Below are 14357 nucleotides of genomic sequence, written 5' to 3'. Positions count from 1 at the left end.
ATATCTATGGGTGAAGTAGCAAAACCCAGGTCAAAGGGAATCATTATCTAATCTTGATGGTAACAAGACTTTACAAACATGTCAATTCGTTTACTGATAACGTTAATTGAAAGCACAATTTTATTATGCGATTATACACGATGAGATAACGCTCGTAAATACATCACAGATAATACATTGCCCAAAAAAAAAAAAAAAAAAAATGAAGCGTCCTCACGTACCTTCGAAAAAATCTGCACCCCGCCTCAAGTGTGTCAATTAAGTTTGTAATTTGAAAATACACGCGAGTAATTAAATTTTCTATTTTTTTTTCTTTTTTTTTTCGTTATTCCGGTATCGTCCACACGTTACAGAGGCACGGTGATTTGTGAGCTCCGTTTGATCCCACGAGAGAAATGACACCGGTGAGATAATTAAGTTGCCCATCGCTCGTGGAATCCCGTCAGGATAAAGCTTTCCTTAGCTTATTCAAGTTAGAGACCTTTGTTATTCAAAGAGAGTCACGCAATAAATGTTATCCGAGAAAACGCTCTTTCTCTCAATTTGTCCTGATCCTTTTTGAGCCGCGCCTTCGACCGTTTCAGGGACACAATAATATAATTAAATTGTCGAACTGGTTTATCACCGCCGAATTTCATATATTATTCAGGAACACCGCACCTTGAATCGCTCTCCAAAATGCAAATAATCCTCCCCTTTCCCCCTCGGATCCCCGAGATTTTCGAATTCTGGGAAAATCAGTTTTGATTTGGGAGCGAAACGGATGAAAGAAAAAAAATGGAATCGTGCTCCAATTCTATCTGGAGTGATAATAATATAAATAATTAATTGAACAAAGCTAAGTTGTTCGAACAAACACTCGAATTGTTGTACAGCATTATTTGAGGGGCATGCGCCGATCGGGCGAAAGAACGGGCGGGAGAATATGGGATATAAAAGGAACTTGGTCGCTCGATTCCCGTTCTAATTTCCAAAAGCTCGAAGTCGCCGAATGGGAAGTAAAATCCAACGATTTTTCAACAGTGTCTGAAATCAGGGTGTCGAAATCGCGATGGAAACGAGCCAGTGAAAAAGCATCGAATTCATCGGCAGGCAAGAGAACGAACATGATGCTCTTCGCGCTTCTTTTCCCTTTTGTTCGTATCCTTTTCGCTTCGGGATTCGAACAGGACAAGGATAATCTTATCGGCGGATCGAACGCGATCAGTAAGTTATTTTTTATTCAAATTTGTCTCGCGTAAGAATATTCCTGCACAACTAGACTGAGAAAAAAGTCGGAGCTGCCCTACTAGAAATAAGTTTGCTATGACGTTCGCCTGTGTTTACCGGCAATTTAAATCGCTTCCAAACCATTTAAGGAAATGAAAGTGAGAAAAAAAAAAAAATCTTTACATCCGACGAGTGACCTAGCGCTCTCGACGCGGTGCAAGGATGCGTATGATGTCATCCTACGAAAGTTCATCTGCAAAGCATAAAAAAAAAAAAAATGCAAAAAGAATATATGTGTGAATTCTAAGAGGGACGGTTGAGTTTTTCGAAATTTCAGAAAATTACCCGCAGGACGAGAGAGCAGCGAATTTTTTGAATAAAATGAACGACGAATTGCTAGTTTTGAACCGGGCGAGCGCAGCTTTGGAATGGCAAGGTGCGACGTTTCCGTCGCCACAAGTTTCGAGTTTGAACGGAAAAATGTCACGATTTAAAACTACCTGGCGCAACGCATGGTGTTCCAAACTGGAGAGGAAACTAGGTTCTAAGAACCTCGGATTTTCCGGGACAAGAATGATACGACTACTCTGCAGGGGGCCGAAGTACACCCCTTATCAGGCAAGGTAAAAAGTGTTTTTTGTCTCCTGACTCGTGAAGAAAAATTTGATTTCGTTCGCTTTTTAGGGCTTTGACGAGCGTTTTTGAAAAACTTTCATCGAGCTACGCGAACTCCAGGGTTTGCAGAACGGAGGGGAATTTTTTGACAAAATGTTATCACGGAGAACCCGATCTGGAGAGATTGTTCATGAATTCGAGGTAGATGCAAATTTTCGAATACGCAACAATTACCACGTCTTTAAAATAATCAGACTTTCAATATCAAAGAAACGAGAGCGAACTTCGTTGGGCTTGGACTTCGTGGCGAAACGAAATGAGCAAAGTAAGAGGTCTGTTCTCGACATCCGTGACTCTGCAAAATCTGGGGGCTCGAAATAACGGTAAAATTTTGTAACAACATTTTTTTCCCCGATTCATTTCTGGTATATTTTCGTTCGATAATCGTCGTCAACAGGGTACCGGGATATCGGTGAATGTTGGCGTGAGGAATTAGAAATTCCTAATTTAGAAGATTTAATAGACAATTTATACGGTCGGATCGAACCCCTTTATGAACTTCTTCATGCCGTTGCCAGATTCAGATTGGCTGAAAAATATCCAGATATCGTCGATCCTGAAGGACCCATACCAGCTCATCTCCTAGGTGAATTAATAAATCGTAGCTGGAAATTAATAATGTGTAGTAAATTACATCGATGTTATGTAATTTTTAAGGGAACATGTGGGCTCAAAATTGGGAATCACTTATGGAAATTATTTGGCCGAAGTCTGACGGGGGTCAGGAATACGTAACGGAAGCATTGATAAAAAAAAATTTTACTCTCCTCGACATGGTGAAAAGAGCGGAGGACTTTTACGTATCCATGGGTTTCCCATCCCTCACTACTGAATTCTGGAAAAATTCAATTTTCGAAAAAGGAAATAACTCAAAACTCGCATGCCATGGAACTGCGGCAAATATGTATCGAGACGACGATTACAGGTGGCTAAATTTAATCAACTGAAAAAATCAATTTTATTATAATGCTATTGTTTTTTTTTATTAATTCATAAGTATTGAGGAAAAAAATCAATTCTATTCTAATAATTGGCAGAATTCTGATGTGTGCCCAGGTGAGCGCCGAAGATTTTTACGTCGTGCATCACGAACTCGGTCACATTCAATATTACATGGCGTACAAAAACCAGCCAGCAATATTCATGGTATAATTTTCTAAACCAGATATTTGTTTCAATTAATTTTTCCCTCAGAATTGTCATTGGAAATGTTATTATTAGGACGGTGCTAGTTCTGCTTTCCACGAAGCCGTCGGAGACGCTATAATGTACGGTGTAACGACACCACAGCATTTGCAAAGATTAGGACTCATTCCGGACTCGCCCCCGGAAAACGGTAAGTGACGAATAATTTAATATTTCGAAAATTAATTATTGATTGAATAAAAATTTCCAGATCTCGCGTTTCTCCTGAGACAAGCCCTTTCGAAAATACCGCAGATCCCTCACGCACTTTTGGTGGATAAATGGCGATGGAATGTTTTCAATGGAAATATAAAACCATCAGATTATAACGAGGCGTGGTGGGCAATCGCTAAACGTTATCAGGGAATAAAACCTCCGACGCCTCGCCCCGACAATTATTTCGATCCAGCAGCGAAGTATCACGTTACAGACAATACCCCATACATTAGGTATATGTTTATGAATATGAGGAAATTATTTTTTTTTTGTCGAATTACCTCCTTTACATTCTCTTCAGGTATTTTCTCGGCTACATATTGCAAGTGCAGCTTTTCAAAGGAATGTGTGAGGCAGCTGTGACCGGAAAAGTTGGTGACCCAAACTTCGAAATTCCGCTTCACAGATGCGATATATACGGCTCGAAAACTGCTGGAAAAAAATTAAAGTAAGTGGATTCAAATGACAGTTACCTCGTTTATTAAGATATAGATTTTTATTGGACAATTTTTCTTTTGCCTCTGATTTAAAAATAAATAAAACACTGGTAAAGAAAGATCAGTGAAATTTTTGCCCCGTATTATCGTGGATTAATAAATACAATTTTCGTAGTATTTTGGTTCAGATGTATCGTATCACAAATTACTTACAATTAGATGAATAACGCGCACACTTTGGAACCTGAAAATTAATCGAACTGTTTTTGTACAATTCTTATTATTGTTTTCTGTAGACAGCTCATGGAACTTGGAAGTAGTGTCAATTGGAAATACGCGCTGTATATGGCGACTGGTGTAATGACCTACGAAGTTGAACCTCTACTTCAATATTACAAGCCGATTTACAGTTGGCTTGAACTACAAGTAAAATATTATAACATTCCTGTCGGCTGGGATAAGAAAATTGATAAAATTATTTAATGTATATTTTTCCAAAAAACATATCAACGCTCGATGCCAATTTTATTACAACGCAACCGAGCGCGATGTTTCGTAAAATGTAGCCTGCGAAAATAAAAAATTATCAACAACGACGTTAAAATTGGTCGTGTTTAGGTATTTACAAAATATTGCAGTCATTTCTGCTTATGTAGCACTTAGAAGTGAGTTCGGTGTTCGAGCATTGAACGCTATTTCATTTTCATTTTTAAAAAAACCTATAGATATGTTATTCGTAAATCTGCGTTAATTGATACCTATTAATTATACTAGAAAATAAATTGGGAGAATGGGAGTTCGGCGTGGGTAGGTATTTCCTACATTAATTTTCACATGAATAGCACGCCTGGAGGAGTCAGTTCATCCTGCAATAATACTTGATTGGCATTTTCGCGCGAGTGCAGAGATTTGTTATCAAGGAATTACATATTTTCTAAAATATTTTTTATCGATCCTAATCCTTCGTTCGTAAACACGTCAAATTCTTCACGGCTCAATATAGCTCCTCTAACATCATCCAATAATATTGTATCTGGACATCTGAAAATAAGAATTTCGGGTCGTAATTTTACCATACGGCAGCCGAAAATTGATTCTGAAAGAAGGAGTGCTGAAGTACTCACTTATTGCTACTCCTCTCCCAGGCTTTTGCAAGGGATCGCCTCATGAGATCGTCGATAAGGCACTGCATCGCCTTCGACCAGATAAATATTATTGAATCAGTATAATTGCAAATAATCCAATAACATATATTGTCACATCATGAGAACATCAGAGAGTATAATTACCTCAACGATAACTCGTTGGACGGCACAATGTTTAACTCCGGGAACAATCTCCTCTTTTTGGAACTTGATACCGATTGCTCTGGCAGTTTCATTGACAAAGGCACAAGGTAGTTCTAGGGGAGAGTCTACCTCTAACGTAACACAATCTTGCAAAGGGTCTATATCTTCGGATTTTACTGCAAACGCAAGATATGCATGTATTGTAGTCTCGGCACTGAAATACTCTGATGAGAAGATTCAATTGCAAATTTACCTTCGGACTTTACTTTTGTATCTGAAATGTGAACAACGTCTATTTCGATGTCACTTTCTTCATTGGGATTGTCTAGATCCTTGATGTCTTCTAGCCATTCAGTAAACTCCAAGAATTCGGTGCAAGTTGATGGTCTTCCAGTGCTACGATTAGATAAGGTTTTACATGTTTTGCTAGAAGCTTCTATCGATAGTGAGGTCTGAACTGGTGTATAGCCATGGTGTCTAGCCCAAAGTAATATCTCTCGTGTACTCCATAGTTCCTCATTTTCAAAACCTTTTTTTCGAATTAAAGATCTCACTGCTTTTGCTCTGTACCACTGAAAATTAGAATTGATGAATTTTCCAACTAAGTTTCTACTGCCTTTTGAGAATATGATCTAGATCTTTACTTCATGGGCTCTTTGCTTTCCCACAGGGAAGTTGAAAAATTCTTCTTGAGTGCAACAAGCATATGGGTGCATTTGCCTGTAGTCTGAATCTCTTGCTTCCGGTGTCACAAGTGGCATTCTTTTCATGATGTACCTCATAATACCAAAGATGTCCTTTATTTCAATAGTTTCGATTGATCTGCAGAGAGAATAGACTTTATTGACAAACCACGATATTTGCCAAACTAAAGAATTCAACTGATGTTGAATTTACACACCTGAGAGTCTCTTCATACGTGTCCTGCTTACTGAGAATTTTGTGCTTATCTTTTCCAAGGGTGACGCTGACTTTTTGCGGTTGACAGTCTTCAGGACTATCAATTTTTATATACTTAGGTAATCTCTTGAGTTTCATTTGTCCAACAGGGTTTTGTATTGTGATGAGACGGTTGTCTCCTTGCACATTATGTAATGGTGTTACAATTTGCAGAGCGGGTATGTTGGAGTTGGCATTTAGTAATAAGCTGTTGGATGGATTTATCTTCAATATAGTCGGTGGTTTACTGTGTTTAGATGCGTCCACTTTTGTCAAATTATTATCGACGGTTGGTTTTTTCAATATGCTCACGCTTGGTTTAAGTAAAGATGTTCCTTCATTTGGTCTCATAGTTGTGGTCAGTACAGACAATTTATTTTTATTTACAAGGGCTCCATCTGTTTTAGTGTCAGACGTTTGTTTGGAATTAAGTACAGAGGTGAGTGATAAGTTATTTCCAGCATTCACTGATATTAATTTATTATTTTTCAGAACTAGAATCTGCCTTTTCTTGTTTAACTCGAAAGGTTGTGGTATCGTTATTCTCAATGGCTCTGATTTGGAAGGTATTGATCGCAAACTGGAAGCTAATTTTTGCATCTCCAACTGCTGAGAATTACATTTTAATAATGATTGACTTTTCAGTTCGATCTTTGTGTTGTTTTCCAATATGCACTCATTCTTAGATGAGTTTATTTGATCAGTTTGTAATTCCAATTCCGCAGTACCTTTATCTAATGTACTACTATCTCTAGTGAGCGGAGCATTCGTTTGTGCTCTGTTCTGTCCATTTATTAACTCAGTCATTTCTCTGAGTCTGATATCAGTATTTTTCAGTATGGATACCTTACCTGGCTGTATTTTTTTCACCAGAATATTTTTAACCACATCAGAGTTTACTTTTTTTGTTAGTTCAACTTTGTTGTTAGAAAATTTAGCAGCATCCGTCATCAAAAAGAATTTGTCGTTTCGTTTGACGAGCTTTATTGGCAATGTATTCACATCCCCATTGTACAGCAAATTTCTTGAATGGTGTTGTAAAGCTTCTGTCCGTTGCTTGATATTCTCCTCTTCTGGAACATGTGGTTCATTTTTATCCAGCATGGCTGGTTGAGATTCTGCAGAGAAAACATTGTTATGCAGTGTCTGTGATGGGCTACATTCGTCCTCTATATCTTTAGAAATCCTTCCTACGTTCGGTGAAGTGACATCTGTATCTTCAGCATTATTAATTAAATGATTATCATTGTCTGCAGTTTTGATACCAGTGTCTTCTTCTTTTAGAGAAGATACAGAATGTTTGATAGTAATATTATTTTCCATTGAATGTACTATCTCTGTGTGTTCTGTCCTGCATAAATTGCTAACATAATTGTGCTCCATGTTTATACAATTTTCAGTACCAAGGTATGAATTGGCTTCAGTAAAATGGTCTTCCGAGTCATCTTCAGAAGGTTCTACCTTAATGGAACTTTGTGGAACACTTACTAAATCACCTATTACATCTGCACTTCGATTTTCTTCCTTAATAATTAACGAATCAACTTTAATTTTTTCTGTTGCCGCTTCCTCACCGACTCCCAAAGTGCTCCCACTCGCAATTGCATCTTCAAAATTCTCTTTCGAGTCATGAGAACTCGTCATATGGATCCAGATATCTACAACTGTCTCAGAGCCCAAGGTTTGCAGGCCTGTGTAAGTGCGGTCTAGCTTTAGGTGGTGAATTATATCCATTGGTTTATTCAAGAGGTTTTTGAAATGCAGTTGCACTCTAACAGGAAATTCACCCCATCCTCTCCGGGATAAATGAAATGGTGCAGAAGCAACTTGAACCACGTCATTAGGCTGATAACTAGGGTGTAGGAAAAACCGGATTGTGCTAACAAAATCTGTAATATCAGGAGCATCTTTGCTACCTCGGACATATATCATCCATTTATGGCTAGCACCATCTTCCCTCCAGTCTGGGGGAATCCATTTAGAAATATTTCCAACCACTATCCGCTTCCTCACTTTATGACGGACCCCACGCGGAGGACCAGTATTTGCAGTCACATTATTCTTTGGAGGAATATACCTTGGAACTTTTTTAACTAGTTCACAATCAGCTTCATTGTTGCTAAGGTGATTTGCTGAGATTTTTTCCTCAGATTTTGTCACCTGTTCTTCTTTGGGAAACTGCCCCAAACGTCTTTCAATTTCAGAAGGTTCAGAACATGCTTCTACTTCATTTTTATCTTCCGATTGAGTAATACCTTCAAAGTTTGTGGATGTTGAAGGCCCAGGGTCTTCTAGACCAATTGTGCTGCGGCGTTTTGGTGTTTTTCCAATTAAACGTTTTACTGCAGGGTGGATTTGGGTTTGTGCTGCATCTGCACTCTGTGTTGCAAGGCATTCTTTACGATTATAAAAGTCTTTTATTACTACATAACGCAGAAGGTGCAAGGTCTTCAGTGCCTTATGCAGTCGATTTTGTATTTCCAGAACTTCCTTTTCCTTGTCGTCGATTTCCTTGCCAAATTCTTTTTCAACTATTGCTCTTATTTTGTTTGCCGTATTTTTTCGTGCAGTTTCTTCATAGATCTTCTGTTGCTTGGCATTTGTTGGTCCTGATGGGGCGTAATCAGGATCCTGGTCATCTGAAGGTCTTTTTGGAGCACTCATTTAACTGTGTGCAAAAATCTGAAGAATTTGATGTTTGCAGTAAATATTAATAATATTCTGCAAATGTTATTTGTAAAGGGGTACTGCCAGTCAAAGAATGTGCTTTTTGCTACTGTTGAGTTCCATTATCAATTTTGCGAGGTTAAGTTACAACCCGCTATCTGAGGACCAGAAGTTATTAAATGCAGCAAAAGCACTCGAAGGTAAAACTAGAACTAAGATATACTTATCGATTTGGACTTGATAATTGTATAATTTTTATTGATTTGATAGAATAATTGGAAGAGGCAGATTAATTGACAGTAGGACGCTATCGCGAACATTGCTTTAAGTTTATTGTCAACTTTCCAACAGTGGAGCATTCACGTTTTATCAATGAATAATACTTACTACACTTTTATTTAACTGTTGCTATTAAAAATCACTCTCGGCACACTTCTCTATGTCATAAATTGTCAAAAATTTGATCTAGCTCCCCACGTACGCACATACTCTCGCACGCACTCAACGAATTCAGACTTTACATGAGTTCGTTGCACGCACTATTCAACGGCGACGGTCATGTCTCTACGAATTGTAGGAAAGTGGGGATATGTCGGACGCGGCAGGTTATGACGTCAGCGGGTGAATTCAAACTGGTTGAGGAAGGAATGGAGCCTGCTTGTGAAGAATTTTATTACAATCATTTATAAATAAGCACTGTACATTTATGTTGGAATAAAAGACAAGCAAATATTAAAGTTACAAGTAAATTCGATTCAGTATTGTTGATAATGTACAAATATGCTGCGTACGTGAAGACGCTAAAATTGATTTATTGCTTTGTCATTATGTACGATCTTGTTGTCTCGTATTCGCTTGATAGTTGATATTCGACCAGGTTTACAGGCTGAGCCACGAATCGAAGAATGATCAACAATTGTACTTTGTAGACCATAAGCACAGTCGGGTTACTTCATCCACAACCACAATTATGCTTCTTACCAAGGTATTCGAGGGGACGACGTTATTCTGCCAGTAAAATAGGTTGTTGCTTATATATTGAGGTAATAAACTTCGTGCATTTATTGTGAGTTTTTTTATTCTCAAGGTAGAATCGGGTTTGTCGAATGTTTAAGTAACAAGCGATTCTATGGGACTTTGTCTAGATGAATAATAAGATTACTAAAGCAGAAAGAATGCAATGACTTGCTTTATTATTATATTTTTCAACTGAAGGAACACAAGTCAACATTTGACCATCTATCCGATAATTATGTAAAGTGTATCATAACGATTAAAAATGCAAGACACTAAGTACATGCTATACAAAAATACATTTCGACGGTATCCAATTTTCAATTATCTTGCATTATTACGTTCCGATAAATCAATTCGATACAATAGACTTGCGCATACCTGAGACACTGTTACTAATATACACTCAGGAATGCGGTGATATCAGAGTCACTCGTATTTAGCAACAAAACAGTACGGATGCAGAACTTATGATTACACAACCCATTCCCAATAACAACCATTGTCCGTTCAATATAAATTTCAAATCATCAAATAAAAGTTGTAACTCTACGCGTTAAACTAGGCTAGTAAGATTAATCCAAGACAGCCATGATCGGATTTCACTATGCAGAGATTACAGATATATTTCATTCAGCTATCGAGAAATCATGTGAGAGAAATGAGAGAAAACTGAAAGTAAGTTATCCAGTTTTCGTAAGAGGAATCAAACTTTTTGTAGAACCAAAAATCATGAATATTTCACACACCTCTACCAACGATAGTTTTTACTTGATAATATCAATCATTTTGTCCTATTGATTGACAGTACCTGCGTATTTCACTTCATCAAAAGCTTTCCTCGCCTTTTTGAGTTCTTCGTTCATCGTAAGTAAGTCCTTTACTCTTGCGTACTTTCTCGAGTCTTTCCTTACTGAAAATCGAATAACGAACCAAAGTCAAGGCTTTGACGATGATCAATACCACGCTCCAGGTAACTGCTAGGCAAATCCCATCTATGTTCCATGAACTCCTCATACTCACCAAGAAAAACAATGTCCTCTACTTGTACCCTTCCGGTGCGGCCGATTTCCATGGCTCTATGAGTCATTTCAGTGATGAATTCAATGACTAAATCTTCAAGGAAGTCAACGCTCTCCGTGTATGGATTTTGGTCATCTCCAAAGCCATACATCATACATCGAAGCTCCTTTGAGAAGAGCCGCTTTCTGCCACCTGGCAGAGTCCCGCCGATTGGAATTTCTGCTTCTTCATCTTCAAACTGATTATGGGATGAAAATTCTGGTTAAATTATAGTGGAGAAACCGTTGATAGAGTTCAAGGTTATGATTCAGTACAAGAAGTTTGTGAATGGTAATAATTATTTATCGCATGCTTTGAACTGGTGAGTTTTACCTGTTCATAGTTTTCCTCCGCTGCCATTTTTGAGATTCTAAATTTTCAACTCCTTTAATGAGAACAGACACTTCAATCTGTCAAAATAACTGTTTTGAGAGGTTTTGGAGCAGCGTATTATTGTGCTTTTCGTTCTCTACCCTGTGAGGACGCCGCTAGAGTGGGTGAGGAATCAGAATTTGATTTTGAGGCGCGAAAAATATACAGAGACTGTAGTCTTTGGTTTTTTTCACCCCGAAAAATGTGCAAAGACTATAGTCTTTGGTGTTTTTCACCCCGAAAAATGTGCAAAGACTATAGTCTTTGGTCTTTTTCACCCCGAAAAATGTGCAAAGACTATAGTCTTTGGTCTTTTTCACCCCGAAAAATGTGCAAAGACTATAGTCTTTGGTCTTTTTCACCCCGAAAAATGTGCAAAGACTATAGTCTTTGGTGTTTTTCACCCCGAAAAATGTGCAAAGACTATAGTCTTTGGTGTTTTTCACCCCGAAAAATGTGCAAAGACTATAGTCTTTGGTGTTTTTCACCCCGAAAAATGTGCAAAGACTATAGTCTTTGGTCTTTTTCACCCCGAAAAATGTGCAAAGACTATAGTCTTTGGTCTTTTTCACCCCGAAAAATGTGCAAAGACTATAGTCTTTGGTGTTTTTCACCCCGAAAAATGTGCAAAGACTATAGTCTTTGGTCTTTTTCACCCCGAAAAATGTGCAAAGACTATAGTCTTTGGTCTTTTTCACCCCGAAAAATGTGCAAAGACTATAGTCTTTGGTCTTTTTCACCCCGAAAAATGTGCAAAGACTATAGTCTTTGGTCTTTTTCACCCCGAAAAATGTGCAAAGACTATAGTCTTTGGTGTTTTTCACCCCGAAAAATGTGCAAAGACTATAGTCTTTGGTGTTTTTCACCCCGAAAAATGTGCAAAGACTATAGTCTTTGGTCTTTTTCACCCCGAAAAATGTGCAAAGACTATAGTCTTTGGTCTTTTTCACCCCGAAAAATGTGCAAAGACTATAGTCTTTGGTGTTTTTCACCCCGAAAAATGTGCAAAGACTATAGTCTTTGGTGTTTTTCACCCCGAAAAATGTGCAAAGACTATAGTCTTTGGTGTTTTTCACCCCGAAAAATGTGCAAAGACTATAGTCTTTGGTTTTTTTCACCCCGAAAAATGTGCAAAGACTATTAGTCTTTGGTGTTTTACACTAGGGTGGGTTGGATTCCTGAGCTGATTATGTGTGAGATTACTCTTGAAGAACCAAAGAAAAATTAGATTTTGGAGCAAAAAATAAATAATTTTCTTAATTGGGTTGAATATGCTTTTCTGACGTATTTTGATCCCAGGAATCCGAATCTGAAATAAAAATTGATCTATCTCTAAGATTGACCGAGTTATCGCCAATTTTTAGCTTTTCGGGGTCAACAATAAAAAATTGATTTTTTAGTCTATCTTCATGTAATTTGAGTTCAGGAATCCGAATCTGAAATAAAAATTGATCTATCTCTAAGATTGACCGAGTTATCGCCAATTTTTAGCTTTTCGGGGTCAACAATAAAAAATTGATTTTTTAGTCTATCTTCATGTAATTTGAGTTCAGGAATCCGAATCTGGAAGAAAAATTGATCTATCTGCAAAAATGACCGAGTTATCCCCATTTCTTTAAGAAAAATTATAAGACATATCGTTTGATTTTAGTCGTAGGCCCAGTTTGATTCATCGCAATCCATGCATGGGTCGAAATATTCGAATTTCTCGGTCTACGAGGAAGCCAAAGTTCAGCTGGAGTCAGGTAGCCACGGGCGCGTGGTTTGTTGTGGGGTGTGACCTCTGCTCAGCACCGAAGGTGATGTCTCATAACAAAGCGCTACGCTGCTAGCTACCTGACTCCAGCGAAGTTCAGGCTTGCTGGTAAATTGAGGAATTCAAATATTTCGACCCATGCGATAAATCAAAGTGGGTCTACGACTAGAACCAATCGATATGTCTTATAATTTTATTGCCGGAGTTACCCCACTTGATCAATTATTTATCCAAAAAACTAGTGGGCTACCTCAAAATATCAAGTAAAAAATGTTTCTCACATTTGAAAAATTTCCTCTTTTCATAAGGTACAAATTCTGCCCCTCTGCTATGAAAATAAAAAGCAAAAAAAATATTTTTCAACCGACCCTATTCTACATCCCGAAAAATGTTTAGAGACTACGGTGTCTGTTTTTTTTTCCACGCAAAACGTGCATATTGCGTATCGAACACGAAGACTTCGATCAAATTAAGCTAGCATCAAATCGTTTCGAGATATCCTTGATTTTTTACATTCGAGATCGCTAAATATGCGATCACTTATGAACGGTGACTCGTGCTCTCGTCAAAGGGCCCTTAGAATTTATATCTTACATCGCGACTACCGGGAGCCTCAACCGCGACCTTTGCTGACCGCTACTGCCATTGCGAGCAAGCGTTCGCCCGACAAACCCGATGCCTCGTTCAAGCGTTCTGCAGAAAACGATCTGCGGGAATTGGCGAGATAATGGTGAATGGAAATGAACAACAGCAAGAGAAAAAAAAAAAAAAGGAATTAAATCCGCAAATATGATCGCTCAAGTTTATAAATTACAAGCTAGAACTAATTATATCACTCTTATACCGCTAGAAATATAATCTAATTGATAAAGTTGTCACTCTAAACCTTTTACCCTATAATATAAGAGTACTCTCCATACACACATAATTATACGAGTAAATTTCCTCCAGTATCAGCCACGTCTTGATACTTTTGAAGAGTCATTATCTCAAACACGTGTCTATCGCAAAGTGGATCGACCGCGTGCTAATATTATATCCATAATGTGCAAATAACAAACTTATTTGCGCTTAGCTTACTTGCTATAAAATATTCAAACGTTTATATTCAGAATGACATCGAGATTTCTCTCATATTCAAATGATTTTTCGTATAAGAATACAAATAACCGAATATATAAGCGAGACGAATCTCTCCGATTGTAAGAACAATGAAGTAAGAACGATGATCCTCAAATTTTCGAAGCGCAAAGTCACGATAAAAAAAAGAAACCAAAATGAAAAAAAAATGAAAAGTTCAAACAACATGAAAATAATCACCAAAAGCGCGATTACATTTCGGCATTGCACGTACGCCGAATAATCGGAGCGGTAGATATATTGCCAAGGAGGTGACATTACAGGTCACTTGAGAAAGAATCGATTTTCGGGGTGCACACGTATACCGCGAGTCGCGTCAATCAAATCAAGAGTCTGCGATGATCTCTCTGACTGGAAGTATCTGTGGCTAATTTTTTCCAAGTCTGAATCCGAATA

The 14357-nt window shown here is 37.9% G+C and overlaps 3 protein-coding genes across 5 annotated transcripts; 1 reads left to right on the top strand and 2 right to left on the bottom strand.

The window, feature by feature from the left end:
* Positions 1 to 861: 861 nt before the first annotated feature.
* LOC105684950 (angiotensin-converting enzyme-like) lies at positions 862 to 4316 on the top strand. The gene is made up of 11 exons (XM_025745996.2): positions 862 to 1206; positions 1547 to 1832; positions 1894 to 2025; positions 2095 to 2207; positions 2282 to 2470; positions 2542 to 2809; positions 2922 to 3030; positions 3106 to 3220; positions 3281 to 3518; positions 3587 to 3733; positions 4019 to 4316. Exons 1-11 carry the CDS (start codon positions 891 to 893, stop codon positions 4203 to 4205), a joined length of 2100 nt encoding a protein of 699 aa, XP_025601781.2. The 5' UTR covers positions 862 to 890; the 3' UTR covers positions 4206 to 4316.
* LOC105684962 (YEATS domain-containing protein 2) lies at positions 3743 to 9145 on the bottom strand. Of its 2 annotated transcripts, XM_012398721.3 has the most exons (7): positions 9005 to 9145; positions 5913 to 8632; positions 5656 to 5833; positions 5265 to 5583; positions 5012 to 5187; positions 4847 to 4917; positions 3743 to 4763 (listed from the first exon to the last, which is right to left on the bottom strand). In XM_012398721.3, exons 2-7 carry the CDS (start codon positions 8612 to 8614, stop codon positions 4646 to 4648), a joined length of 3564 nt encoding a protein of 1187 aa, XP_012254144.2. In that variant the 5' UTR covers positions 8615 to 8632; positions 9005 to 9145; the 3' UTR covers positions 3743 to 4645. The 2 variants fall into 2 exon arrangements, with proteins under 2 accessions (XP_012254144.2, XP_012254143.2); XM_012398720.3 differs by having other exon boundaries at positions 5913 to 9131.
* A 120-nt stretch (positions 9146 to 9265) lies between these two features.
* LOC105684956 (transcription initiation factor TFIID subunit 13) lies at positions 9266 to 11189 on the bottom strand. Of its 2 annotated transcripts, XM_012398714.3 has the most exons (4): positions 11027 to 11189; positions 10655 to 10892; positions 10443 to 10544; positions 9266 to 9625 (listed from the first exon to the last, which is right to left on the bottom strand). In XM_012398714.3, the coding sequence occupies exons 1-4, from the start codon at positions 11051 to 11053 to the stop codon at positions 9621 to 9623; spliced, it is 372 nt and encodes a 123-aa protein (XP_012254137.1). In that variant the 5' UTR covers positions 11054 to 11189; the 3' UTR covers positions 9266 to 9620. The 2 variants fall into 2 exon arrangements, with proteins under 2 accessions (XP_012254137.1, XP_012254136.1); XM_012398713.3 differs by lacking the exon at positions 9266 to 9625 and having other exon boundaries at positions 9784 to 10544.
* Between the last annotated feature and the right edge of the window lie 3168 nt (positions 11190 to 14357).

The sequence above is a fragment of the Athalia rosae genome, chromosome 7, assembly GCF_917208135.1.
Source record: "Athalia rosae chromosome 7, iyAthRosa1.1, whole genome shotgun sequence".
In the NCBI taxonomy this organism is placed as follows: domain Eukaryota; kingdom Metazoa; phylum Arthropoda; class Insecta; order Hymenoptera; family Athaliidae; genus Athalia; species Athalia rosae.
The sequence above is the reverse complement of the archived record's forward strand: the minus strand, read 5'-3'. Positions and strand labels throughout refer to the sequence as shown.

Excerpts from the sequence above, each read along its gene's own strand:
- LOC105684962 (XM_012398721.3), bottom strand. The coding sequence starts at position 8,614 with ATGAGTGCTCCAAAAAGACCTTCAGATGACCAGGATCCTGATTACGCC. Across the intron at positions 5,188-5,264 it reads TACAAAAGTAAAGTCCGAAG|TAAAATCCGAAGATATAGAC; the intron begins GTAAATTTGCAA and ends TTGCGTTTGCAG. Across the intron at positions 4,918-5,011 it reads TCCAACGAGTTATCGTTGAG|GCGATGCAGTGCCTTATCGA; the intron begins GTAATTATACTC and ends ATCTGGTCGAAG.
- LOC105684950 (XM_025745996.2), top strand. The coding sequence starts at position 891 with ATGCGCCGATCGGGCGAAAGAACGGGCGGGAGAATATGGGATATAAAA. Across the intron at positions 1,207-1,546 it reads CGGCGGATCGAACGCGATCA|AAAATTACCCGCAGGACGAG; the intron begins GTAAGTTATTTT and ends TCGAAATTTCAG. Across the intron at positions 3,221-3,280 it reads GGACTCGCCCCCGGAAAACG|ATCTCGCGTTTCTCCTGAGA; the intron begins GTAAGTGACGAA and ends AAAAATTTCCAG.
- LOC105684956 (XM_012398713.3), bottom strand. The coding sequence starts at position 11,053 with ATGGCAGCGGAGGAAAACTATGAACAG. Across the intron at positions 10,893-11,026 it reads CGGAGGAAAACTATGAACAG|TTTGAAGATGAAGAAGCAGA; the intron begins GTAAAACTCACC and ends TCCCATAATCAG. Across the intron at positions 10,545-10,654 it reads AGAGGACATTGTTTTTCTTG|TAAGGAAAGACTCGAGAAAG; the intron begins GTGAGTATGAGG and ends TTCGATTTTCAG.